At 44.4% G+C, this 27,634-nt stretch overlaps 1 protein-coding gene across 1 annotated transcript in view; it reads left to right on the top strand.

Moving 5' to 3' along the window:
• pdia5 (protein disulfide isomerase family A, member 5) overlaps window positions 1-24,106 on the top strand; it is a gene marked incomplete at its 5' end in the record, with an annotated part of 40,068 nt that extends 15,962 nt beyond the window's left edge. Inside the window, 10 exons of the mRNA XM_080838731.1 lie at window positions 811-878; window positions 2,480-2,571; window positions 4,149-4,220; window positions 5,951-6,087; window positions 9,287-9,357; window positions 11,470-11,633; window positions 13,441-13,571; window positions 16,136-16,206; window positions 20,248-20,382; window positions 22,001-24,106. Of these exons, the coding sequence (XP_080694857.1) occupies window positions 811-878; window positions 2,480-2,571; window positions 4,149-4,220; window positions 5,951-6,087; window positions 9,287-9,357; window positions 11,470-11,633; window positions 13,441-13,571; window positions 16,136-16,206; window positions 20,248-20,382; window positions 22,001-22,081 (1,022 nt within the window). The 3' untranslated portion in view covers window positions 22,082-24,106. The remainder of the gene's footprint in view (window positions 1-810; window positions 879-2,479; window positions 2,572-4,148; window positions 4,221-5,950; window positions 6,088-9,286; window positions 9,358-11,469; window positions 11,634-13,440; window positions 13,572-16,135; window positions 16,207-20,247; window positions 20,383-22,000) is intronic.
• Window positions 24,107-27,634: the final 3,528 nt, after the last annotated feature.

Below are 27,634 nucleotides of genomic sequence, written 5' to 3'. Positions count from 1 at the left end.
TTTTGATTTAAGGCTTGTTGGGCACCCACTTGACGCAATCGCTACCGTTACCCCAGATTTTTTCCCTAAGCCACAGCAGGTGTCAATCACACATAAATGTCATTACCGAAGCTCCTTAGGGTAAAACTAAGCGGGTTTCACAATTTCTATACTCCCCATGTCTTTGCTGGCCCCAAAAGCTTACTTAAAAAGGGGCAACACTTACCAGTAAAACACGCCGTTGAGGAAATGAGAAAATTGGTCAAGTGCACTTGCAAAATAGAGTGCGACCCCTCGGGCGATTCATCTCATGCAGCTTACCATCCTTTTAGCTTGCTTTAAAAGATTTCACAAGGATTTCCTGGAGGAAGAAAAGGCGAGCCGTTCAATGAAATATATGGTTAAGGACTTCCCAGAGTGCCATGTTGTTGCTGCTGCTGCTGTTGCAAGTCTTCTGAGCAGAGTGCGGGTGGGGCGGGGTATTAAAATTCTCTTTGTCGGGTGGTGGGATGAAAGCCAGTGCGGCGTCGGCGGCGTGGTGATGAAACCCCTGCCCGTTATCTCTGAAGTCTGCAGAGCTGTGCCCGGTAAACGACCGACACAGGCGGGCGTCAAACTTCATGGCCTGGTTCTGAGTTATGCCCTGGAGTCAAGTGCTCCTGATGTGGAGGAGGAAGTTTCTGCCTCTGTGCTGCTTTATGAATTATTCCAGTCTGGCAGAGACTACCTGTAACTCTTCTTCTCTTGTGTCTCCCTAATGATCAGGGTGTGGCGTGTGTAAGAGGATGACTACCTGTAACTCTTCTTCTCTTGTTTCTCCCTAATGATCAGGGTGTGGTGTGTGTAAGAGGATGCAGCCTGTCTTTCAGCAAGCCGCCACCGAGACTAAGGGCAAATACGTAAGTGATGCATCGACTCTGAGAGACAGAACACTGACGTGCCCCCTCACTCACTCACTCACTTACTCGCTCTCTCTCTCACACAGACGCACAACCACTCGCTTACTCTCTCATACACACACACACACACACACACACACACACACACACATAACCACTCGCACTCAAACTCACACACACACACACTCACACACCCAACCAAAATTAGGATGCATTTCAGCTTTCTCTGTCAACCTCAAGGCCAGTGATCTGTCTGCATTACACAGTAACGCCATGTAGATGTACTGAGCAGAGATGACTACTGTTCTCCATCTATAATCCCTTGGCAGCTGCCCAGCCCAGTGGTTGCACGCAGAGACTTTATGGCTCCTTCTTGGGCATATGTCCAGTTATTATTAGATGGATTGCATGCGTGTTGAATCCCGCTGTCTCTGCCTGCATTACGTGTCTGTGTATATATCTTCACTGTGTTGTCTTCTCACTCCGTGCATGCTTTTTATCCCCTTCTTTTGTTCTGTCCTTTTGTCTCCTCTCTTCTCATCTCATTCTTCCATTGTCTCTCTGGTTTGAAACTTGCATAACCATCTCTATAAAAAAAACCCGGAAGCAAAGCTCTGGCACACAAACCCATGAAAGGGCTGAAGATGCTCTTTTCTGATGAGATGCGATTCGAGGAAGAGAGTGCCTTTGGAGTCGTGCGAATCAAAGAGCAGTGATGGATCGCGCAAAGTTAAATCCTCGCGCAGCGTCTCTTTTTAAAGAGTGCCCATTTTCATCTGTGACTAGCATTTGGCTGCTGGATTCCATCTCTGACAGTGGTAATTGAGTGATTCCCTCCCTCCCTCCCCTGCAAATGTGCATGGAATCGGAAGAGCCGAAGTTGTTCGGCTAATTGAAGCAGTATTTATTTCTTTTTTAAGAGTTGCGTTTGCGGGCACTTGGCAAATAAGTCCCTCATTTGGAGATTTGCATAATGAATGCAGTTGTGTATAGGCAACACTGGCAGATTTGCTGCATACTCCTTTTTTCCCTTTCTCTCACTCTCTCTTTGCCTTCTCTCTCCCCCTCCCCCTCCCCCCGGCTTTCACGTGTGTGTGCGAGAACCTGATAGCGCTGCAGAAATGTGATGGATTTGGATGGGTAATCGGCGGTCAGCACGGCCCTGGTGCACATTTTTCACTTCGCTGTCGGATGTATTGGAGGATGCGTTGGCTTACACTGGGATTATGCACAGCGCGCTCCTTAACGCTTTTCCCGGAAATTACTGAGTGGTTTTACCCGGAGAACTACTCTTGAATTGAAAGGAAATGTAACATGCCACGAAGCATGTTGTTGCTTTTAAGGTTGACTTAGGTTGATTATCCCTGTCTCAATTTGTTCATTTAGGAAATTGAAGCACCTCAGAAAGGAACACAAAATAAATGGCATGTTGCCTCGTTTGATATCATTTTTCCCACTAACATGGTTAGGGGGACCACTCTCTGTTGTTGAATTTTTAAAGAGCCCTGTCACCAGTGAAGTCGTTCATCTTCATTGTTGTGCCTCTCGGGGACTTTCTGTTGGCTTGTTTATTTGGACTGAAACCCCTCGCCTCACTCCAGGTACTCGCCGGGATGAACGTGCACCCAGCCGAGTTTGATGGACTCAAACAGGAATACACCGTCAAGGGCTACCCGACCTTCTGCTACTTTGAGTGAGTGTGTGTGTCTCATGAGTCACTCTGCAGCCCTCACACACACACACACAAGAACACGCATCACACACACACACACACACACAGATACTCAGAAATCACACCGACACACAAAAACAGTGTTACAAATACACCTCATATCGGAACAGCAACCCAAGAAACCACATCACAATATCCATGTCTTCCTTATACCACTTTAAAAAGTTACTTTCTTAGGGACTGTAGCATAAAATGTATTTAATGTAAAACAAATACCTATTCCATTAGGTTATTTAATTGGTCTAAGCTTTGTGCGTACAGCACATGTACACCTCAAGGTTTTAACATTTTTGAACACTAGTAACAGCACGGCAGCATCTCCCAAACAGAGAACTTCTCAAAATGTTATGGTGTCACATTTGGTGTTCATTTGGTACGGCACCTCCTCGTGTCCCGTTTCGCACTTTTATTTTTGTGTGTCTGCCCATCACCCTTTTGCGCTCCCATTTGTCGGTTAACCGCTCTCGATTCGCTGTGGTTTAATTACGCCAGGGCTAATTATGCCGGGGGCTCGATGGAATCAGTTTTCAATGAGACTCCAGCCCTGAGGGTAGACTTGGGCTAACGACCATGTGGCATCATCGCTTACCGTAATGAGCCCTGGCGAAGATAAACACAATGAGTGCTCCGTTCCAGCTCTTTAGCCCAGGCATTCACGGTCACGTTCACTCGAGGAGGGGCGAGTCGTTTGTTGTTTACGGCCCAGTGTGTTTCGCTCAAAGTGCGTCTCATTTCCGAGACGGGTAGGAAGGAGCTGAGAGCACACAACAACACTTTTTGTTGGACTTTCAAACATTTAAAGGTCAGCTTAAGTGAAGCCAGAAATGTTCAAAGTTTCGAAGGAAGGACCCCTTACAACTGAGCAAATGAAACAAATGAAAGCTGACGTGCGGTCGCGGGAGGGCTTTTTCTTTTAACTTTGCGGACATTAGCACATTGTTCTTACATCTTCTGATAAGTGACAGTTACAAATGACCCAGCTCAACCATCTTTGTAGAAGTTTCAGCCTAACTTCAGAGGCTGACTATTTCAAGTGTCTCGTAGGTAGGGCAGATGAGGACAGATGGATAATTACCGCGGACCCTGTAGAGGTCTTGCAAATGGCGATATGTGTAGAGCAGTAAAATAGTGAGGGAGCTCCTAAAGGCCTTCAGTAGTTTCAGTAGGGCTAGTTTTGTGGCCAACTGCAAACATATTCCCACAGTGCTCTTCAGAGTTGGTGCATCATGACCATCCATGTCCCCTAACTCAATATCACTCCAATTTTCTGGTGTCAAAACATCTTCAGCCCACCCCAAAAACCTAGTGCCTCTTTATTATGGACTACACATGGATTTTCTGTTTTCTGAGCAGAAAGATTTCGAGATATGTTCATGTATACCATTCATAGTCTAATCATATCATGAATCTTTAAGCATCTATCATATGTGCAGTACAAAGCAAAAAACGCTGAAAAAACACTGGCGATTTAAGGTCCTGCTCTGAGCATCGTGCGTAGATTCAATGAGCCATCCATTATTTCTTTCTCTCTTTAAAAGGAAGGGGAAGTTCCAGCATCATTATGAGAACTATGGAGCCACGGCCAAGGACATCGCTGCCTGGTTAAAGAAGTGAGTAAATGCGCTATTTGCTATCCACCATCACTGTCTTTCTGTCTGTCTGTCTGTCTGTCTGTCTGTCTGTCTGTCTGTCTGTCTGTCTGTTTCTTCTGTTTCTCCTGATCCCTCTTTCTCTCTCTCTCTCTCTCTCTTTCTCTCTCATTCCTTCTCTCTCGCCCAATTCTCTCTCTCATTCTCTCTCTATCTCATAAACACTCTCACAACCCACACCTCTTATACCACGGTCCTCTTCTCCCCTCTCCACTTCCTCTCCAAGACAAAACCCACTTTATATCGCTCCTCTTAGCCATAAGAGCTTGCTGTCGTTTATGTACATGGTAATTGGCTTTCACAATAACAGTGTGCTGTAGTAACCCACAGGTCACAGGCTAGGCATCTCTGAATGTATACGTTGAGAGGCATTCTCATTTTATCCCGGAGGGCCGCGGCCAACTCTAAAAGCTTCTCCCTCTGTGTAAAACCAGCTGTAAAGCCTGAGAGGGAATCTCTCATTCCTAGCCTCGGTCATCCCTAAGGCTGCCCGCATGTTTTATAGCAAGAGCCTCTCAAGTGCAGATTTCCCATAAAAAAAAAGAAGAAGAAAGTGTGTTATTCTAATGTATGATTGCAGCAGCTGCTTCCTCTGATTTTTCTAGTTTCGATTTTTAGCGTATGAGAGAAGAATGCATCTTTGCAGGAAACCCCAAGACCACAGCTGTTTTACTTAGCGTTGTTTCCAGAGCCAACCCCCCCTCTTACACGGGAGACACAGTTGAGTTGTGTGTGTGTGTGTGTGTGTGTGTGTGTGTGTGTGTGTGTGTGTGTGTGTGTGTGTGTGTGTGTGTGTGTGTGTGTGTGTGTGTGTGTGTGTGTGTGGGAGAAAGACAGACAGGAGGACAGCTTTGGCAGCCCTGCACACAAGTAAGTGGGGTACACCTGGTTGTAAGGTTGACGTGGAGCCCCAGGAGTGGAGTGCATTAGACAGTCCCAGCTGCAGTCTCTCGGCTCCTGAAGCCCTCGACCCCCAGCTCACAGAGATCCCCCAGATGGGCTGCCACCACTGCTGCCTGCCTGAGTAAGAAGGGCTGCTGTAGAATACAAGATTTACGGCAGGAAATGAAGATGAGCGCATTTTGGAGGATGCCAGGAAGACATAGTGCTGCACGGTGCGAAATCTGTTGAGTTAGACGGAACTCATTTCTAGAGTCGGGATTATGGTCGATGTGCAGAAAGTCTTAACACTTCTTTCTTTTTTTCTTTTGCGGGGTGAGTGGATTTTAGTTTGGGTAAAGCTCTCGACTGTCTTGTTTATACCATTGGAGGTGGTGTCCAATCCCAGGGGGATGCAGCTCAGAAGAACTGGGCTCTCAGCTGTGCTGGGGCTTGTCCTTGGATTTGTCTGAGGGAAGAAAGAGTGATGGAACGCAGTCACGTTGGTTTGTCCGCTCCAGTCAGACGTTCCAGTTGCTTAGTAATACGTACCAATTATGTCAGACTCCATGTAGCAACAAACTCACAACTGCAAGCCAGCCTGTCCCCTATCTCTCATATCTCAAATATCGCTCATAATATGAGAAACTAAGATTACAGATGATGTGAAAGTAAGATTCCTTTCTCCACTATTCAAATCAGGTATATTTCATTCCATTCTGCTCTGCTCTGTTCCATATCTGTCTTTTATGCTTTATGTCTGTAATCCAAAGGTCTGTTTTCACCACTCTCTCTGTTTCTCCCACATGTAGTCCGCAGCCCCCCCAGCCCAAAAGCCCAGAGGTGCCCTGGTCAGAGACGGACTCGGCCGTTTTTCACCTTACTGACGAGACCTTCGACAGCTTCCTGGAGGAGCACCCCTCTGCGCTAGTCATGTTCTACGCCCCATGTAAGTAGCCTAGACCGGAACGTTCCACAGCTCCACTAACTAGCTATTAACTCTGGCATGGATCCTGCCCTGGTCTGGTGTAAACTTGGACTCGTCTCACAGTTTCAGCTACTGTCTGGTTATAGTCTAGACTCCAGGGAACACTGTTAAAGGAGGTTTGTTTTGTTTTAAGTGGGGAAGGGGAGTGAGGGATCCACTGTATGAGCAAACCATTCTGACCACTAAGTGCATCTTTTAAATGCAACTCTTCCCCTTTGAGCCGAGATCACAACCTTTGTTAATTATCTGTCAGTGCTGGGAGCCTCTCAATGGAGGCTGTATCAGTAGTTCTGCCACGGCCCGTCATCATTTGTGAAGATGAGCAGTCATCTTGGGAAAGGATAATTATTATGATACTGTAGATGGTGATTATGAAGTCAGCGGAGACGGCGACAAAATCCATTTCCATTACGCTTCTCAATTATGTTGCTGCCCCATGTTTTTCTGGGAGGGCTTCTTCTTCTTTTTTTGACTGAGCAAACCAATTATTGAAACCTGCGTTCATTCATTGATTTTCTTTTAACTAAAAAAAAAAACAAAACCTTTTCAACTATTCAGCACACACCGGCTATTCATCATACATCATCAGTGTCACCGTGCAAACGCATACATCAGAAATAATTGCTGGGTAAGACAATATTTCCACTTGTTTACACTTAATTATGTTAGTGCTTTTGCCTCGTGCTGAAAAAATATACAAAGTGGGATGCAGAGTTGTCTTAAAGGATAGCATTAGGTGTGTGTTTTGTTTTTAATGCCCTATCTTGCCCTTTAAATTACGAGCAGGCCCATCCTGGAACTACTGAAATAGGTTCATAAGATATATGAACTAACAGTGCTGGAGTACTGTGAAGCTGTGATTTTGAAACTTGGAAACTTCCTTGTTTTTGAAAGAAATTAAAACAAGAGTAAATTGGTCTGAAATATTGTCTAGAATCTAGACATTTTAGCAGGGTATACAGAGAGTTGTGAGCTCTGTGCAGCAAGATAAGACTCCCATCACACTCAAAAATCAAATGAAAGAATCAAATGCTCAGAGGTCATCTGGCAGCTTTATTACACAGTGTCTGCAATATGCCAATCTCATCTTCTCGAGTGAAGTGACCCCAGAATGATGGCCCTCTATGCCGAAAACAAGCCAATAAAAGGATTGCAATGGACAAAGGAGATATGGGTGGAGGATGATTGATTAGTCCACAACACTTTTAAAACCCAAGCTTAAAGCTTAAAGTGCTCAAATAACAGAGAAGAAAGTGTGGTTGGGTGTGTGGTGTGTGTTTGTGTGCTGTGGAAGCAGTTTGACTGTATGGTACAAAAAGTGGCCAGTTCAACTAGTCAGAGCCTGCTTCAATGTATCCCAATCATCTCAACAAGTTGACAACTACAATTCCAGAGGTTTGCAAAGCTGTAATTGCTGCAAATGGAAGAGTCCTTGTCAAAAGCAAAGCACCAGCACTGAGTTGTAACTTCAAGTGGAAATGCCGATTTCTGATCTTGTCCATGCCTTGTCTATGTTCTCTATCCCTTTTGCTACCTTAAAACTACGTTATTTGGATGGAACATTCCGTCATGGAATATCTTGTTACTGATTCCAAGCTTTCCAATAGCAGGGGATCTAGCCACTGACTCTACTTCTATGATCACACTTCTGTCATAGTGACCCATGTTTCTGGGTGTCAGTCAGGATTTCCATCACTAATAAGGTTTTTTCATTTAGTGGTACCAATCCACAATGGATGTTAAACTTAACTCTTTACCGGCATATTTTTTCTTTCCTCATCTAACAGCTTCTTCATCTGACATTTTTATCTGGCGTAATCTGTCCTGTTGGGTATTATTAAGGTATTAATAATACCTGCCAGATTAGGCAAAAATTAAGAATTTCTTATGAAAACAAACAAGATGCTTTAATATGTGTGCATTGACAATCCAACCAGACGGGGGCTGATTTCAGGAGGTCTGGTGTTTGACAGGTTTTTGTCAAACATAGGGTTTTCTAACTGTAGAAAATGGAATGAGGTTGACATGTATTTTATTGCTCCTCAAAGATGAAAGATTGAGTAATTGTAGGAACTGAGGTTTTGCTGTCGGCCACCTTTTTTGAATGGCATCACTTAAAAGCAACCTTTTCTTTTGTTGCTCTTGTGTATTTGATCAAACACTTGAAATTCAACAGCATCTATTCATTTTCTCAGATGGCTTGGATGGCTGTCAGCTGTCTCCAGCTGTTTATTATGCATTATTGACATATACAAACACACACACACACACACATACACATACACATACACATACACATACACATACACATACACATACACACACACACACACACCATGTATTGATATAATGACAAAATGTCATTTAAGGACATTCTGTGTGTGTTTGTGTAGTCTGGCACACACATATATATATATACACACACACACACACACACTCTCACATAATCCTTAAAAGTCTCACTAGGGAGAGGTTGCGCTATTCTGATGCATTCCATGTTATGTAGCAGATCCATAAAGCTAAAGCTCTATTGGGGGGAAAATCCCTGGAAATGACCACAAGAATCCATCCGATATAAAGCCTGTTATTATTATGAAGAGAGCCTCTCCACTCGATTGTTCCACATTATCTAATCTAATGTCTGCTCTACCTCATGAGCACATTTGACTATGTGCGACCAGAGCTGTTGCTACTGGGCTCCCTTGCCAATGCGAGTTGGGGGAAAAAAATAGGTGTAAGGGGGAAAGAGAGGGGAACTCCCAGAAATTATTCTCTGGTCCTGCTTCTAACTATTCCCCGAAGTGCGCACACATGTGCTGTGAGTTCACTGACTGAAAAGACATGTTTTCATCCGTGTCTGAAAAGGGGTTGAGTCACTCTGAAGCTCTGGGGATGATTACAGTAAGTATGGACATCATTTTAGGATGATGAAATTGCCGTAATGGCTGCGGGTGTGTCCAGTCTTTTTGAATTTATAGATGCGTGTCACTGTTGAAAGGGAGTTGATGCGAATGTGTAAATCTCACCATGTTGTTTTGGTGCGAAGTGAACAGTTTTTTTACGTTGAATGACCTAAACGTCTTTTTTAAGAACGTGTGTGTGTGTGTGTGTGTGTGTGTGGTTATATAATGGCATGCATTTGTTTGATTTCGCTGCTCAGGGTGTGGCCACTGCAAGAAGATGAAGCCAGAGTATGACGAAGCCGCTGAAATCCTCAACAAAGACCCAGACGTGAGTGCCCTTTCCGTGCAGCCTTCCCATGCTGTGTATTTACGAGCGGTGGTCTTTCAGGCTGTGAAATCGGCACCGACCTACAAAGCTCAAGACCGGATTTGCTTCGTAATCATGTTTTTAAATGTCATTATCTGCAAAAAGAGGGGTTTAAGAACTGCTGTTGTAGAAACGGTCCAGCATTTACATTCCAGCATTCACGTACGTTTCCAGCTTCAGCCTGGGATAATGGTAACTCATGCGGTCCAAAAGCGAGGCTACCGCAGGAGGTCACATTCTCTTTATGAGTGCACTTGATTATGTCATAACTCATGCTCACGTGAGAGACACGGCTTTCTATACCAGTAATGAAATCAAATGTATTTCGTCCCGCTGGAGAATTGCAGTCTGCCCTTGTGCCGTCTCTTATCTTTTTTTATAATCCCTTTTCTCTCCCCGCATCCCTATCAAGGGGTGCCAATCTCTATAGAGGTGGCTTGAACCCCCACCAGCCACTTCAGAAAGAAAAGGGTGAGGGAAAAAAGAGAGAGAGTGAGAGCTCAAAGGCTGTAAAGCCTCGAATTAAGCTGTGACTGAGGCAGCAGGACGACCTTCGAAGACCGCTCGTCGTGGTGGTGCGTGTCCTGTTTCTGATTAGCTCGGGGCGTGGCTGCCGCTTTAGGTAATACTCCAGTGGTAACGTTTGTGGAAGCTGCCATAGGCTCATTACCGCAGCGGTTAGCTCATCCTCAGAACTTGGCCCTTCGGCACCGGCACTTCTGGCCCTCAGCTGCAGAGCGTGGGGATGGCGGCGTTCCGGTGCATGGGAGCGGGGTTTGGTTCGTGTTTTTGAGTGCAGTCAAGTCCTCAGGTCCCTGCTGGCCAGCCTGGATTCCCTCGAGCAGACTGATGTCATTTGTTTTTGTTCCTCTGAATCTCTGTTCGTGACACACGCTGGAATGGAAAGCACTATGTCCAATCGACTGTCTGTGTTTGTTTTGAAGGACACTGGAATTTGTAACAAAGATATGCAGGCAAATGTTTTTACAGTGTGCTTGTTTGTACATCGCCATGGAACCAAACACAATTTTTCGAGGAAAAGCTATCAATGTGCTCTGCGGTCTTCGAGCACAAAACGATCTTCCTGAGTGAAACCTCTTCTCTCGTACTTGGCTTTGCATGCAAATAATGAGTCGAGGTTGAGATGACGAGAATTCTACCTCCAGCCTAGATTTTTAAAAAGCTTTAGTTTGCCTCTACCTTTTAATCGAGAGTGGGTTCATTATCTGCCTCCTGCAGACAGCTGTCAGAGAGAATGAGCCACGGGCCTTTAAATAATACACATCTCGTCTGGACCAGCTTGTGCTGGCTGCCTAGTCCAGGGCCGGCGATTAATATTAATGCTGCAATTCATTTCTTTCTGCAAATTAGCATACGATCATGAATTTAACAAGCTTAGAGAGGAGTAGAGCATCACACGAACTCTTAATAGCTTGTGTAATTGTACCTAAGGGCTCATTAGGGTATAGTGGAAACACTGAACACAATATGCAGTTTGAAGACACAGCTCAAACCCAACACCTGATTTTTGTTGTTCTTCTTCTTTTTGTAGGACTTTTTTGTACACTTTTTTTTCAGTGTAATGTGAGTCTTTTCACTGTTGCAAGTTGCCTTAGGTCATTATAGCTGGGTAGCTTTATTATCACCTATTGTAGAATTTCAACCAGAGTAGAAATGAGATTCTAATGAGGGCAAAAGTTATGGATCACAATCCAATCATTAGAAAACTCCAAAAGTATCACCACATTTGAGTAGAATATCAAGTCTAGCAGTAAGCTAAGCTTTTATCACAAGAACCACAAGAATCCTATCTTTGGAACAGACCACTGACAGAATGCTTTTCTCTAAGTGCCATGACATAAGATTCTGTGGTATGCCTGTTATGTAATGCATTTCTGGAACTCTTCCCAAAAGTGTCTTTTTCTCTAGGCTTGTTGAAATGTACTTTCTCTACTTCTGCCCCCCATTAAAAAAAACTCACCACAGTCTTCAACATGTGTAAGATGTCAGTGCTCAGTGGATTCTGCTGTCTCCTGCTCAGTGTGGTTTTGTGTGTTTGCTTTGTTTTGTCAGAGCCCTGGTGTGCTGGCCGCCATGGACACCACCATCCACAAGTTGGTGGGCGAGCGCTTCAAGATCTCCGGCTTCCCCACAGTGAAGTACTTTGAGAAGGGAGAGGACAAGTACACACTGCCACAGCTCCGCTCCAAGGACAAGATCATCGAGTGGTTACAGAAGTGAGATGGCTCTCTTGAAACTCCTATTTCATACTCTCACTCTCTCACTCACTCTCTACGTCTCTTTCTCACACTATGTCACTCTCTACATATATATCTCTCTATCTCTCACTCTACTTCTCTTCTTCCCACTCTCTCACTCTACGTCTCTTTCTCACTCTCTCACACTCTGTTTTTTTTCATTTCTCCCTCTCTCCTTTACTGTCTCTCTCTCACTCTCACTCTCTATCTCTCTCACTCACTCACTCAGTCGCTCTCTCTCACTCACTCACTCACTCACTCACTCACTCAGTCACGCTCTCTCCATCTCCCTTGAGCACATCCACCCTGTTTAATGTTGTTCAGCTCCATGTCAAGGGCAATGACATATGAGTAACAGAGCATGGAACACGTTTACAGCACAGGAAATGTTGACTCATTTCTTGGCATGTTTAGAAAATCGCTTCAAGATTTTTCTCTCGACCCTGTATACTGTCCCCGCCGCCACAATCGATGTGAATAGCGGGTAGCGTGCATTGCAAAGGCAAGCGCGCCTCGCCTGGGAACTGTGATCCAGTCGTCAAATTATGACAAGAGGATTATTTCAGATTACGGTTATTAACACATATGAACAGAAAGAGTTGACTCAGAGTTTATGTTTTGGGAGAACTGTGTTTACCCACGTTTTGCTTGATTTATATCAGATGAGGAAGAAATGCCTAGTGCATTGGCCTGTCTATTTTTACAGCCACTATCGCCCAAGTAGCACAGATGTGCGGCGTCTCACCTCAGTGTCCTTGGCAGCTCGTGTAGGTGACGTCTTGGCCGGGGCAAGGCGGGGGTAGTGGGAGCAGAGGTCGCCTGCAGGTGATTCGCATCCTTTTCTTTCCATTGTGCCCTCAGCTGTGAGGATGCGATACCGCTGCCAGGGGCGCTCTATAAATAGCCGGGCCACGACGAGGCTGTAACTTGCCGGAGTTTGTTTTTATCAGGGTCAGATGTGTTTGAAGAGGGATTTAGGAGAGGAGAGGAGAGGCTTGAGCTCTCAAGTCTCAAGTTTTCCCACTAGAGGTGCTGTGTGCAGTGGGAAAGACTATACAAAGCCTCTCAGAAAAAAATGGTTCTTTAACTTGTCTCCCTAGAGGTTAGATAAAGACTGCATACAATGTAGAACATTTTCCAATATAGAACCACAAGAGGGAGAATTCCCAGTGTTTATCTACAGTTGCAATGCAGAGAATTCTTCCGTTGGTCAAGGTAACAGATAAGCCTTTAGGTTATATAGATAGTGTAGTATAGTGTGGAGAAGATGCCGCTATGTCAGAAAACCCATTAGATCTATTTGGTTTGCTCAGTTGTGGCTCTTCTCTGAAAATATCTGAAATTTGCTTTTAAACACGCTTAACCAAGCATGACTTCAGTTGACTTCACTGCCAGCATCAGTTTGACCTCCCAGCAGAGGGAGGTTGATCTCCAGTTTGCTCACAGTGGGAGGGGAGGGGGGCGGCGACAACTTCCCTCCGCTGAAGCAGACCAATCTCCAGGCGTGTCCATCCTTGTCCATTTGCAGGTCCCACGTCAGCCACCACAGGGTCAGGATAACAGGCAGGCTGCCAGGCTTTTTGGCAGCAAGAAAGAGATTTCTACCAGGGCCAAACTGACTAGTAGTTCAATGAGATCCTGTGGTTCCCCTCAGGTAGATGTATGGTAGAGTGATCGATTGTTATTTCTGCCTGTGGGACTGAAGGCTCAATCTGTTCTACATTTTCTGTTTATCTGATTATTCTTTGTTCTTACCTTGTCTCCATTTCTCCCCCCCCCCCACCAGCCCCCAGGCTCCCCCACCCCCAGAGCAGTCGTGGGAGGACCAACCCTCCAGCATCAGCCACCTGGGAGCGGATGACTTCCGGGAGGCCCTGAAGAAGAAGAAGCACGCATTGGTCATGTTCTATGCCCCTTGTGAGTCTCGCTTTAAAATACATTCCATTCTTCCATTAGACTGGATTTCCATTTGCTACTAGTCTACCCAGTCTTCTCCACGATGTGCCAGAGAACTGCAGGTTTTGTTTTTGTTTCAAACTATGCAACAGCGTCTGTTATAACACCAACCTCATGACAGGGACTCAAGGTCATACGTGTTTTGTTTAAAGTGGAGGTCCTGCCTAGATAGAAAACCTAGCCCCTCTGGTCCTTTTAGGAGGATATTGGGCAGCCCTGATCTGAGCATTGGCACAACTTCCCCCATTCCCTGTGAGTTTGTGCTGTTTATGTTGTGGTTTGATTTGATTGAATGCAATGCGTTCTCAAAGACATTTTGCTGTCGCTTATTCACCACAGAGTGTCAAAACGTTGAAATGACATGAAAGAAGAAGTTGAGTCGTTTTTTTTTTTTTTTTTAGAAAGGGACAAAAAAAAAAAAACAGTTCCATCCCAGCGGTCCCTCCAGTACCATCCCAGCACCCATATTTGGGGCCCCAATTTCCTGCAGTCAACTGATTGATACTTCAGCATAGAATCCCCGCGGGTGATGTTTGATTGTAGCTTCAAAGCTCAAGCTCGGCGCAGAGCAGGCAGCATGCCTCTCCTCTCCAAAAGCACACCTCCAGACAAAACACCAGGGAGGGTGGCAAGAAAAAAAGCCAGATCGTTTTGTTTTTGTTCCTTGTCTCAAAGTTAAGTCACGCTCTGCGTAACATTTCCGTATTTCGGGGGGATTTCTGTTATGAAGCTGGTTCCACGTTAACGCCCTAATGCCTTAAGACAATATGCTAATCAAGACTGAATAAGGGGCCTCTGTGGGCTCCATGCAGAGCAGCATGTTTCTGTTCATTTTTCCATGGAATGCGCTAATTGCTCTGTTGTTTCTGCCATTGTAGCTTTGTTTTAGACGATCGTTCAAGCCTTTTAGTGCAATTGCGTAAAGTGGCACTGATTGCTTTCTCTGTTTACACCGTCGAAGCCTCGCAGAGGTCTCGTCATTAGAACACCTGCCCCCTGCTTTGTCATGGCAACAGAAGAGAGGCACACTCAGGATAGTGAGCTGATAGCATGGTCGAATCCATCTGCACTGGAGAGCGTTATGACTACGGTGCTCTTCACAGCGATGAGTGGTTGAGTCCCTGCTTGTGCTTGGTGTGTCAGTATGTCGGCAGCCCACTCCCAACCATCTCTCTCTTTCTCTGCCCTGTGAAACGGTATTGGCCCTTAGTGTTGGCGGGGGGGGGGGGGGGGGGCGGTACTAAAAGACTGCCGTTCGTTCTCCGGAGTTAGTTGACTGGTGCCCTGTCTCCAGAGTTAGTTCAAGAGCTGACGCAGGCTGGGCGTGTACTCCTTGGTGCTAGCCTCTGGGCAACGAAGCTGGCACAAATGGACTGAACTGAGCCGGTTGGCATTTCCACTGCGAGTGTGTTAATTGTATGGGCCGATAAGGACTGAAATTGGCTCCCAGCGCCATTATTCATGAAACACGAAAAGTTGTGTGTGTGTGTGTGTGTGTGTGTGAGTGTGTGTGCCCGCGTGCCTCTATGACTATGCACAACCTTTTGCCTCCTTTATGGTTTACAGAGTACTTTGTTTCTTCGCCTAGGCTTCGGAGTCCTGTGGTAATTAAAAGCAGCCAGCAGCTGTGGAGTAGCAGAGAGCAGAGTAGAAAGAGCTTAATGACCTGGCCGCTGTAGAGATATCACAGCCACTGTTTTTATTCCTCACATTTGCTCATTTTAGCTGCCAGAGAGTTTGAAGGACACAAAATGAATAAATTATAGACATTTGGAGATACTGATGTTTTACTGAGCTGACAATCAGCCTGACTTACTGATTGCATGTATGAAAGGCTCATTCACCAATGAAATCTCAGGAAGTCGGATGTATGAATCATGTGGTGCATATGATCAGCCTTCCCCAGGACTGTAGCAAAAACGATTAGCGAGTCATCAGTTGAGGCTGGTGTAACTGACTGTTGAGTGTGTGTCTGTGTTTGTTTGTGTAAGAAACCTGTGTGTGTGTGTGTGTGTGTGTGTGTGTGTGTGTGTGTGTGTGTGTGTGTGTGTGTGTGTGTGTGTGTGTGCACCACACAGTGCCGAGCAGCCCACCTGAGCAGTGAGCTCAGTGTGCAGATGACAGATACAGATGGCCTCAGGAAACTACCCAGGAGGTTTTCATCTATGAGCGCCATAAAGGGATTTATTTCCCACAATAAAGCTGAAGTGAGCCATCACTAATGTGGGATAATTCTGTTAGGGGCCGTCCAGGGCGTGTGTATATGTGTGTGTAGAAGTGTGTCTGTGTCTGTGTGTAGGATCATAGAGGAAGTAGGTGTTATCGTACGTATCAGTGTTATCATTCTCCCGCAGCTCTGGCGAGACCCCTCTTTCTCTGTGTAATTAATCAAGAGATATTTCTGTTTGGTGACAGAGGGGGGTCCTCAGAGAAGTGTGCCTCGCTCCTGTCCTGTGTGCTTTAAGAACACTTGGGGGGTTTGGGGGGAGAAAAGGAAATGACTGCGTGTGCTTTGGTTCCCCCAGGGTGCCCGCACTGCAAGAACGCCGTCCCCCACTTCTCCACGGCCGCCGATCTCTTCAAAGAGGACCGCAAGGTGAGCGTCAAGCCCTTTAAGGGGAAACCTCTGTCCTTAATCAATGGTTGTCTGTGTCTGTGTCTGTGTGTGTGTGTGTGTGTGTGTGTGTGTGTGTGTGTGTGTGTGTGTGTGTGTGTGTGTGTGTGTGTGTGTGTGTGTGTGTGTGTGTGTGTGTGTGTGTGAGTGAGAGTCTGTTTGTGTGTGTCTGTCTGTGTTTGTGTGTGAGTTACACACCACTGAGCTGTAAACAACCCTTATGCCTTAGCTCAAGCTCCTGCCAGACTCTCTTAAACCTTTTACTCTCCCTCCATTTTCAACCATCATCATCATCATCATTTGGTGTTTCCCTATCCGTGGAAGTTGAATAGGTGTATAATGTTTTTTTTAGGTTTTTTTTATCCTCATGTTGTGAAATTTTATTCTTTTTTTCTGCCCATATCAATCCCTCCTCCTGTCCTCAAATAACTTCTGGAAACTTCTAGCATTCTGTGGAGGGCTGGAGTTCATGTCACCCCAGACATTTATTATTGGCCTTCGGTAACGATGTTGGATTGTTTTTGCAAATGGCCAAAATACATCACGCATAACGTCACTTGGCTTTAATCTTCCAGTGGCTATTAAGTCTGGACTCACGCATCATCATTATTCAAGCCCCTAGAATGTTCAAATCCACTTCAGCCAAAGGCACAGTTGAGTGGTGCAACAGGGTCGCCCCCCACCCTCCCCCCAACCCCATGTGCGTGTTTGTCCAGGCAACGCCCTTCATCCCAACGAGGACTATCTTTCTCTCTCTCTCACTCTTTCTTTCTCTCTCTCTCTCTCTCTCTCTCTCTCCTGACCTTGATTTAATGAAAAGCAGAATTTGTTGTTGTGAGTGGATCACTCGTTCACTCGTTTCGTAGCTGTAGTCGTGTCGGAGCCCACAGCCGTGCATGGAAAGCTCCATCTGCTGGTAGAGTGGTGGGAAGTGGGAAGTGGAGGTTAGACTGGAGCAGACTGGGCTGGATTGGAACATTTCTATTTCTCACAGCCCCTTTATCTGCTTTGTTCACCAGTCGCTTCTCTGACCTCTCTAATGGCTGTTTGGCTCTATCTATCTATCTTTCTCTCTATCTATCTATCTGTCCATGTGTCCTTATATCATTCAGTCCATCTGTCTGTCTCTCTCTTTTTCACTCTCTCTGTTTGTCTCTCAACCTAAAAGAAGGCCTTCTCTAAGGCTAGTGGTGTCTCCAGAGAGATCTCTTTTGTTCCCTCTGTGTGCTCCGTCTGGCTTCCTGGGCTGCGAGGCCCCGGTACATCATCCTCACTCTTCATCTTCATCTGTCTCCTCTCTGGCCTCTCATAACTGTGCCATGCTTGTTTTTGCTCTGGCAATGCGGCTGAGAGAATGATGGGCATCTCACCCCGTTCGGTCTCTCTCTCTTTTTCTTTTCTCTCTCCATCTCTCTTTCCCTCTATCTCCCTCTCTCTTTCTCTGTCTCTCTCTTTCTCTTTCTCTGTCTCTCTCTCTGTGTGTCTCTCTCTCTCTCTCTCTCTCTCTCTCTCTCTCTCTGTGCAGACCAGGGCCCCTTGTGATGAACTGTGGTCCTCTCCATTTGAGAGTTCTTGTTTACCAAAGTCAAACACAACACAACACAACAAGAAAAACAAGCTTTGAAGATGCCCAATTAGCACAGCGTCTTTTTCACAGCCGGTAGAGAAAGAAGTTGCTTGCTTAAAGTCTAAAGAGAAGTCAATGAGCTGTTTTTCCTTCACCGATTGAGCTGAATGTCCACAAGTACAAAGGGAAGGCTGTCTGGAATTACTTAATTTTCTCAGACGCTTTGTAATGAGAACCCTAGTGTAATTGGCTGCATGTTTCACCAGTCTTAATTACCTCATGACGAGACACTCGTCTCGTTAAAGGTGTAAATTAGTACTGCTGATACACTCTCATTTGTCCCCATGTGACCCATGTCTTCTCACAAGGAACCTTCCAGAGTCGCCGTTTTCCAGCTTCTGCAGGGCTTTTGCTCTCATACGTTGGCGTAAAAGCAACATACCAGATCAATTTAATGTCAGGAGTACTTCCAACATTTCAAGTGCAATCAATAGCCCTAGTGGCCACAGCGTTTGGTTGAAAGGGGATAAAAATGGTGGGCTCTCAGCTCATTTTCCCCTCTGTCGATGCTGTGCTGGTCAGATTGATCGCCTCACCGTGATCTGTCACGGATCCTCTGCGTTTGAGGGTGGGCTTATCAGCGAGTCCGAAGGAAAAGGCCCGTGCCTGGACAGCAGATACATCTCGTCTAGCCATACTCCTCCGCCCTAATGTTAGTCTTCGAGAGGCATTGATTCACCCACAGTACGTAAGGTGGCTCACAATCGACCCGCGTTCTCATTTAGAGGATAGCGATTGCATCCTCCTGTCTAATCATTCATCGCTTGTAAACCTTAAGACTTATACTAACATATTGTTAAAGGAATCATTGTAGTTCGTATTACACGCATGAATACTCCTGTGGCACAATTATTATTTACTTGGAACCTGATGTTAGCTGGCAACAGAGAAAGTTGTTTGAAGAAGCCCTTGGCTCTGTAAATACTCTTATTTTTAGATTTGTTTTTCACAACCCCCAGGTCACAGATATTTCGAGTTCACAAAACGATCAGCATTGTCGCTCCATTAGGAAACCATGACTTAAATTGATGTCACTTCATGGAATCTTTGTACCGAAGGAATAAATGAGTATGGTAATGGCTTGCTTTTACGGTAGCCATCTAAGTATCCATCCATCCATGCGTGATGGATATCTGCTGTTGCACCGTTGATAAGAGCATTGTAGATCAACTAAAATGGTGACCCTGCAACAGGCTGGAGGACTCAAGGGAGGAACGTATTGTTTGTGAAGTGGTGTTTACGGCTCATTTATGAAAGTTTTGCTAACTGCCTCACCACAGTGCACCAGCATAAATCTCTTTCATTGCCCTCCAGTCAGAGTGATTGTGTTTCTCTATGTTTCTCTCTCTCTCTCTCTCCCTCTCTCTCCCTCTCTCTCTCTTTCATCGCTCTCCAGTCAGAGTGATTGTGTTCGTCTACTTTCTCTCTTTCCTTCCCCAGTCTTAATGGTATGGCTTGATGGATATGTATTAGTCACTCCTTCTTTTCTTTTTTTTTCACCCAAGTAAAAACAATGGTTGGCTAAATTTGAGGAAAAGGAAATGTATAGCACGAAAGAGCTAAGCCAAAGCAGCTATGTGTGGATCTTGGCTGCGGCTCGTGTGTATACAGCTTCCAGTCCAGTTAAGTGAAACGCACAGAGCATGTCTCAATGGACGAGACAGTCACGGAAAGTGCTGGCTTGCAGTTGCCCTATTTTAAGATATACTCTGTCTTCATTTTGTGAAGCTATTTCTGCCTCAGCTCATTTACCTCAATGCAAACAAGCAACTTCATAAGTCCTTCATGGGACGAGCATATTCAATTCGGTGAGTTTTCCCAATTGACACTCTTGACCTTACCGGATGAGAGACTGTCCGACATGATCGATATTATTGTTGTTGCACATTGGTGGCTGTGATTGGTGAACGTGCCTGCCACTGTTGGCAAGACTAAATCATCGCTTGAGCTTCTTATCGGCAGAGGGATGGTTTCAGCAGAGTAAACAAACTACATCGTGAGCTGGGAGCAGAAGGACTCGCTCCTGTGGGGAAAGAAGTTTAAATTTTTCTTTTTTTAACCCAAGCCTTCTTTAACTCAATTAGTATTTTCTTTGAAATGCTTTAGTAGTGCCTTTCTGTGTGAAATGTGAAAGCAGTCATACTTACAGGCATTGCTGTTGTGTGTACAGTTTATGCAGTGCTGCAGTGGCTGTGCAGCTTGTTGGTGTGACTGTTTGATACTAATGGCAGTGACTGTTTGATACTAATGGTGGTGAGTGTTTGATACTAATGGCGCTGACTGTTTGATACTTATGGTGGTGAGTGTTTGATACTAATGGCGCTGACTGTTTGATACTTATGGTGGTGAGTGTTTGATACTAATAGCACTGACTTGTGATATCTATCATCTTTCAGATCGCCTATGCTGCGGTGGACTGCACCAAAGGTCAAAACCATGAGTTGTGCAAGCAGGAAAGTGTGGAGGGTTACCCAACTTTCAACTACTACAACTATGGCAAATTTCATGACAAATATAACGGAGACCGAGGGGTAAGTGTAACGCAGTGAGCCTATATCTTTCCTGCAGGTGACAAAAGGACACAATCCTTGCATGATATGGTAAAGCTGTTGCCTGGTAGACACAGATGGTCTGTTTTAAGCTGTTTAGTGCAGCAATCATTTAAACTTGTCATGTCTGTAGATCTTACACTGTCCTTTACAATGAGATGTCAAAATAGACAGGAAGAGGTGTTTAATGACCAGATATATGTCCCCAAAATCAAAACAGTCTTTTCAATCAACTGTACACTGTGGGAATGTGAATGATGATTCAGGTAAAAAAAACAGTCACTCTAAAGCCTGGTGCCAAACACAGAATTGCACTAGAGCACACTATTTTGGCAAGCCATTTCCCAGGTGGCCATATCAGAGGTTGTTTGAAATGTGTTAAACGACGATTGCACTTAGAGCACACAGCCAGCCCTCAGCGGTGAAACTCATATCTACAATTTAAGATGACCCTTTATAACAGATTTCCTCCCTCCATGGGTGTGCATATAATGAACATCTCACCATTGCTGTTGTATTTGAAAAAAACCTTGGTTTTCAGAGTTACCTGAGTGGTTTGGCACTTGGCCATGCCACGCCAAGCCAGGCTGTACCGAGCTATGCCAAACTAATTTGCGTTTCCATTAGAAGTTGTATGGCGCCAAACTGCAGCACACTTTGCTCATTTTTGAGCCTCTCCTGAGCAGGGCTGAACCGCGCTGGGTCCGTCTTCAAATACCATTGAAGATACTATCTCTTTTATAATTTCATTCATCATTCACTGCTTACCATAGTGTGGCTGTGTATTTGTTTATCAAAACAGTTTATAAGTTTAATCTGGAAAGTTTGAACAGTAACTAGAACAATGATAGTATATGGTAAACTGCCCATCGACATTTCTACTTTGGTGAGTGTGTTTAGGCAGACATTGAATTAACAAACTAACATATTTTCTTATTGTGACAAGTTGCATAAACTCAATAAATTCAACGGTTAAATAACATTGTTAACTTGAGAAATAGCAAACTTGCAAGCTACCCCACATAGAATTACAAACAGAGATACTAGAAAAGAATTGCACAAAAATGTAAACATGTATGGGCAACTGGAGTATAAACAGAGGAAACTAACGCAATTTCTTTGCCTCCACTTCGTTTAATATTTTTTGTATGTTGGGTCACCTTGGCAGCCTAATTCTTACTTAAAGCCCTCAAGCAACTAGACCCTGATGTATGGACATGCAAATCCAGGTTTTTCTTGGTCGACGGACTAAGATGAGTAAAGCTGTTCCGGGCGACGCCATCTGAATGGGAAAAGCAGCACTGGAGCTAAAGCAATTTTATCACATTTTCCAAATGCCCTATCTATCGGACAAAATAGATTATCTAAGATCCAGCATTTTCTCACGGTTTATATTAAAGGGCTGGGTCTTGAAGTCACTTAAGATACGCTTAAACTGCACCCAGGCGACTAATTGATCAGTTGCCAACATCAGTATGTAGATGAATAAAGCAGTTGATTTGAATCTGCTCTCAGCCCTGCTGTGTGTGTGTCTATGGTCTCTAGAGTCTGTGGCTTTTCTGTGTTTGTAACTACTCTATTCTTGTTTTTTTTTCACTAGGAGGCTGGCTTCATCGGCTTCATGCGCAGCTTGAGGGGGCGGGACCAAGAGAAGGTTGGCAAGCGGAAGGAGGAGCTTTAAGCGTGTCTGTGGCCCAATCGGGGAGGGGGTGGGGGGGCGAGCCTGCCATTGCACTGTGACCTGGGCAGGGGCCCCCTCAAGCACTGACACCACAGACTTGAACAATCTCAGCTAAAAAAAAAAGGCTATTTTTGTATACAACGGTGCCCTTACCTTTGTAATACCAGTGTCAAACCATCACACCACTTTGGACATCTGTTTTATTTTGGGTTTCTTTTCTTTTTTTTTTTTTTTTCTTGATGTATCGGGCATTTAAAAGTATTCCCGAATGCTGTGACTGCAGAAATCAAACTTACGTCTTTTTTATCTATGCAATAGCCATCTCCAGGCCCTGAAGGCTTTAGGCTGTGGGTTTGGCGAGGGGGCGGCCATGTTGCTTCTACTCGTCACCTCCACAGTGAACTCATTCATCAGGGCTCCTCATCACTGTCCCCCCCGCCTTCCTCCGAAGAACAATACAAATATACAAGTCCGCTATCAAATATTTTTATACTGAAGTATCATATTAGGTGTTGATTGAAAAAATAAAACAGGAAAAAGTAGAGATGAAAGTAAGTTGTAGCTCAAATCTGTGGCCTTAATGAATGTTTAAGATATCTGCAGTGATCATGGAATGAAATTAGTTTCCATCATTTCAGAGCTCAGACGCATTGACGAGAGGTGTTTTTTTTTATGCTGGAGGCACCATATTCCTCATTGTGTGTTAGCCGCGGAAAAACAAATTAGATCATAATGTAACTTAATGCCAAAAAAGAAAGAAGTTAAGACTTGTAGTGCTTTTGTCTCCAGCTGTTGGATGCTATAAACTCCCATATCAAATGCAAGAGCTGCACCCTACTCCCTTGCAGCCGGATGTCTGTGTACTCGGACCCATTGAGATCCCCTGGAGCTCAGTTGGATTGGACCCCTGTAGGGAGGAGCACGGATCAAAAGATCCTCTCGTCTTCTAGGACCAGTTTCCCCTTATTGTGCTTTCTGCTGTCTCTCTCCTTGTCTTTGCCTGATGTGAGAGGTGTTGGGCTTCTGAGCTATCTGTGCAGCCCAGTAGGTCTGTGAGTTGAGAGATGCGGTTATGTGTTCCGGCTGTATCATGGCGGTGACTTAAAAACTGCAGCATGCTGGAAGTGTTCCTGGTGCAAGACATTCTACATATTTAAAGACCATATCTGTAGCTGAACTTTTGTTTTGTATTATTCAGGAGTTTGGTTTCATTCTGAATAAGATTCTCAGGGATCACCAAACACAATTAAAAAGGGAGCAGGCGTGTGGTATAATTTGCATTCCAGCTGGGTGTTGCAGAGCCCTAGTCGCCGAAATTAAATAGTTGTTTACATTTGTCTTGGGGAGAGAACAAAATGTGTAGATAGGGTGATGTGGTTTACATATCTGAGTCCCGGGAGTGCAGAAAGTATGAAATAAAACCTTAAGAGCCGAGAAAAGCAGAAAAGCAGATGTCTATGTTGTTCTGGGTCTATGATTTAAAAAAATAAATAAAAAGAAGAATAAATAAAAAGCTGGCATTCAATGGCGAACAATTTGCTGTCCTCATACACTGTTAGTAGATGAGATGTGTTTCTGTGTTGATTCAGGGGTTGGGTGCTGTCAGTGTGTGGGGTCTGTTGTCGATATGTTGTCCTCTCCAATGGTTAAAACCTGTAACAGATTGAGACCAGCACATGGAGAGCCTGTATCCATAGCAAGTGTGAAAGAAAAGAGCCCATTGATATGGTATTGGGACGCCAGTTTCAATATCATAGCCAGCTATGCTTCAAGTTTCAGAAGTTTAATTCCACGTTTGACGGCCATGTCATTGCAGACCTTTCCTCTGAGGCTGTAGCTTGTGTCTAAGAGATTAATCATGGGCTCCTCTTTCGCAAGAGCTTCTGAAGTCCGAACTGAGATTTTCAGAGGCAGGACCATAGGCGTGAAAGCAAATGGAAGCCCATCTGTTTTATCCCAAAGATCTCCATATCAGGGAGATGCCACACCAATTCCAAGAAGTCTATCGCCTTCGTTGATTTTTGTTTCCAGCCATGTGTGCAGATTTGCCCCTAAAAAAATGACCACCTTGAGTAAAATAAAGATACATACATTTCCAAAATTGATGTGCCATTTTGTCTTTAATATACACACATGTACACATTTGGTATATTATTTCCACCTTCACCAATGAGATCATAATTTCCTTCAGAGTGTAGTCAGGAAGCAGCTGTGGCATGGATTCCTGTTAAAGGTAATAATTGAATGCCTTGGATTGGGCCTCCTAACGGGATGTACAAGTTTTTTATTTTATACCTGACTTTTTTTGTGAGGTCTGTGGAGAAAAACTTATTTTCAGTGTCAGAATGCCAGCCAAAACCCGTTTGTCTCTCCTAGCAGCCCCAAATCACAGCACATTGCTATGCAATCACTGATACTTATTCCCCTTTTCCTCTCTGTTGTTCAACCATATTTCAAGCAAATTTGTCTGAACAGATGTCTGCCTTGACTGTTGGTGTAGAGACCGACAACATCAGCAAACCAGGCTTAACCCCAAGGTCAAAGGCCTGGTGGGTCTTAAAGTTTAGGCCTGTACTTGATTGACATCTCCAGTCCCAAATGTATTCTTCTCCTCTGCGGGTCGTCACATGATTCCATATGTCGACCCACATGAGAACTCAGTCAGGCTTTGGGACTCCAGCAAGTTGAACAGATGCCAGTCCATTTACTGAAGGAGTTGTCTGGAAGGAGGACTGACGGTTTGAAACATTTTCCCAGTGCTGAACTTGTCATCACTTCACTGCATGGCTGACAGAACTCTAAAAGATCGCCTAGAGAGCGACTAGACCACTTAAGCGAGGCCTCAAGGCTCCACGTTTTCAGCACTTCCTTCAGGAGGGGAGGATGTGAATTATTATGAACACCCCCCACAGCACTGCATTACATGAATTTTTATAAATCTTTATATAAAGATATTTATTTATTTATTTTTACTCACTGGTATTTTTACACCTGTCTAGAGTAGGGGGCTACAGGGGCTGTGCTGATTAATGCCGGAGAGGGAGTGCTTGGATGCCCACTCCATCAAAATTACACCTAGAAAGATATTGCAGGTGCTGGACAATTTCCCCCATGGTTGACTGCATGCTGCTCCAGCTCAGAGAGGAGGGGTGGCAAGGAGGGCATGCATACAAATCAGAGGCAAAGAAGGAACTGCTACGGTTTTCAATGGAGCATCGTTAACGTTTACCATTCTGGCTCTGTTCTGTAATTTGGTTTTGTCCCAGGGCAAAACCATAGTTCCTGCCAACTTAGAAGGCCAGACACTGTCTGACCACATGAGATTTTGCGGATGTTTGAAGTTTTAATATTCCAGCGCTTTCCACACCCTGTCTGCCTTACAATACTTAAATACAAACTTTCAAAAGCAAAGAGTAGGGCAAAGACACAATTTGAATTGAAGTTGTCTTTGGCGGATGTTTTATTTTGGGGAAGTCTGTGTATGGCACTCAACACTGGTAGGGACTAAGTTGATGCAGCATTCTGTTATCTCCTTGGGCTCTCTCTCACTTTCTCTCTCTGTCCATTTCTGACTCAGTGTTGCATTTTAACCATCCACACCAACTCAGCTTTCCGCACATGAATGAGAACCAAACTGCTTTGGGGAGATCAGGGCCAATTGATTGCAGAGTAAAACTGGCAAAAAAGTAAACTCTGTCCGATTATTGCCACTACATAAAGGTTGGCTCCCTTTTTTGCTCTAAGAGCAGTATGCAAGATGATGTAGCCCTCTTGCCCAAAGATCCATATCGACTTTCCTTTTCTCCAAGCAACAGAGAACATCCAATTCAGGACATAAAATGCAATGTTGTTCCACAGCCTCAGATACAATTGTGAATTTATAGATTTTTAACCTTAATTGGGTTCTGTGATGTATGAGGGAAGATTGCCCTCTATCTTTGTTTAATTCCTCTCTTGGGGTGAGGCTGTTCAAGGAAAGTAAGGATGCCATTTCCCCCCAGTAAATAGGGTCCCGATTCAGCCATGAAAGAAATCATCTGTCCAATCTTTACTCCTCTGAATTTGGATTGATCTCAGGACTGCTGGTGGTATAATCAATGTTAACTGAAAAGTGTTATCTTAAAAGCCCAAGAGAATTATTTTCTTTCGTTTTTTCTCTGCCTCCTACCCCATCACAGACATAAAAAGGGAGGCAAATGTCCTTTTTTTTTTAAGTAATCAAGGACGCTGTGAAAAGTTCATTTTCTCCACAATTATCATGTCATTTCAAATGCACATCAAGTCAGAGCGTTTTCGTTAAATGATCGGAGATGAGGATGTTTTTCTCACCCTCATACATCAGCCGTGATGAATGCCAGTCTCTCTCTGTCTCCCAGCAGAAAACTGACCAGCAAGTATTCATCACATTGTCAGCACATCAGACATCAATCATCACTGCCACCCATAAGCCCACAGCCTGTGTGAATGAAGCTGTCTGGAAAAGGGGGTTTTACCCATTTCCCCCCTCTCAGGACAACTCATGAATTAATTTGCATGTCTCCCGTCGTGACGGGATTTCTACACAGAACACATCCTAAGGTAAACAAATTATGAGAGAACAATTTATACAACAGAGTGTGACTGGCATATTATTTAGAAAAACAAATATATTACAGCAAGGAGAAGAGTCTAGGTATCTTTGGCACTCACTCCAAAGATACTCACTCAAATCACGGGTAAGGCTCCGGGTCTTATACACAGGTAAGGTGAGACACAGTCCCAAATAAATGAGGAAACTACATGACATGAGGCATCACACACAACACAGGGACTCCTTATCACTAACAGAAGACACACTCAGACCTCAACATAAGAGGGGAATACGAATACCCTCTTGATTCAAACATTACACATAGAATTACACATTAAATCTTGCAGTTACTGCACACTCAGAATGATGGGTGAACTCACCATACCCAGATCACGCAGCCCTGTATATTACAATATATCGTGTGCTTACTACAATTTATGCATGCAAAATAAACAAATGGCGAAGGGTACTAAGTGACCTTTGTATAGTGAATCTCTGGCTGATGAACTGCTTTGATCAATACAGGAGTAAATTTCAATTGACAAAAAACAACAAAAAAAACAGGACATGCGCTCTGATGTGATGGAGTGACTCACCAATGATTTAGAACGTCAACTTGATCAATATCAATTTGAAAAATGACTTCAGATCAGAATGTGCAACCTAAATCAACTGAACTTAGGTTAAAGGCAAATTGTATTACATTACAAGACCTCTGTGTCTATTTCTAAAAGAATGATCCGGTAAGATAAATTGGATTTCATGCATGCAAACTATACCACACAATATGGTTACACTGCAAGATAACCTTTGAGTTCTTTGAATCCTTTGAAACTGTAGCCAGGTGTAAGGCACAATGAACATCTAAAAATCATTACAAAGCCCAAGCCACAACATAATTAGCAGTATTAGCCTGCTCATAAATAATCCTTGTCCTACTTGAGAGAGAGAGAGAGAGAGAGAGCAGGTCATACAGGTGATAT

The sequence above is a fragment of the Sprattus sprattus genome (assembly GCF_963457725.1).
Source record: "Sprattus sprattus genome assembly, chromosome: 5".
Lineage (NCBI taxonomy): Eukaryota > Metazoa > Chordata > Actinopteri > Clupeiformes > Clupeidae > Sprattus > Sprattus sprattus.
This window is presented reverse-complemented; position numbering and strand designations above follow the sequence as displayed.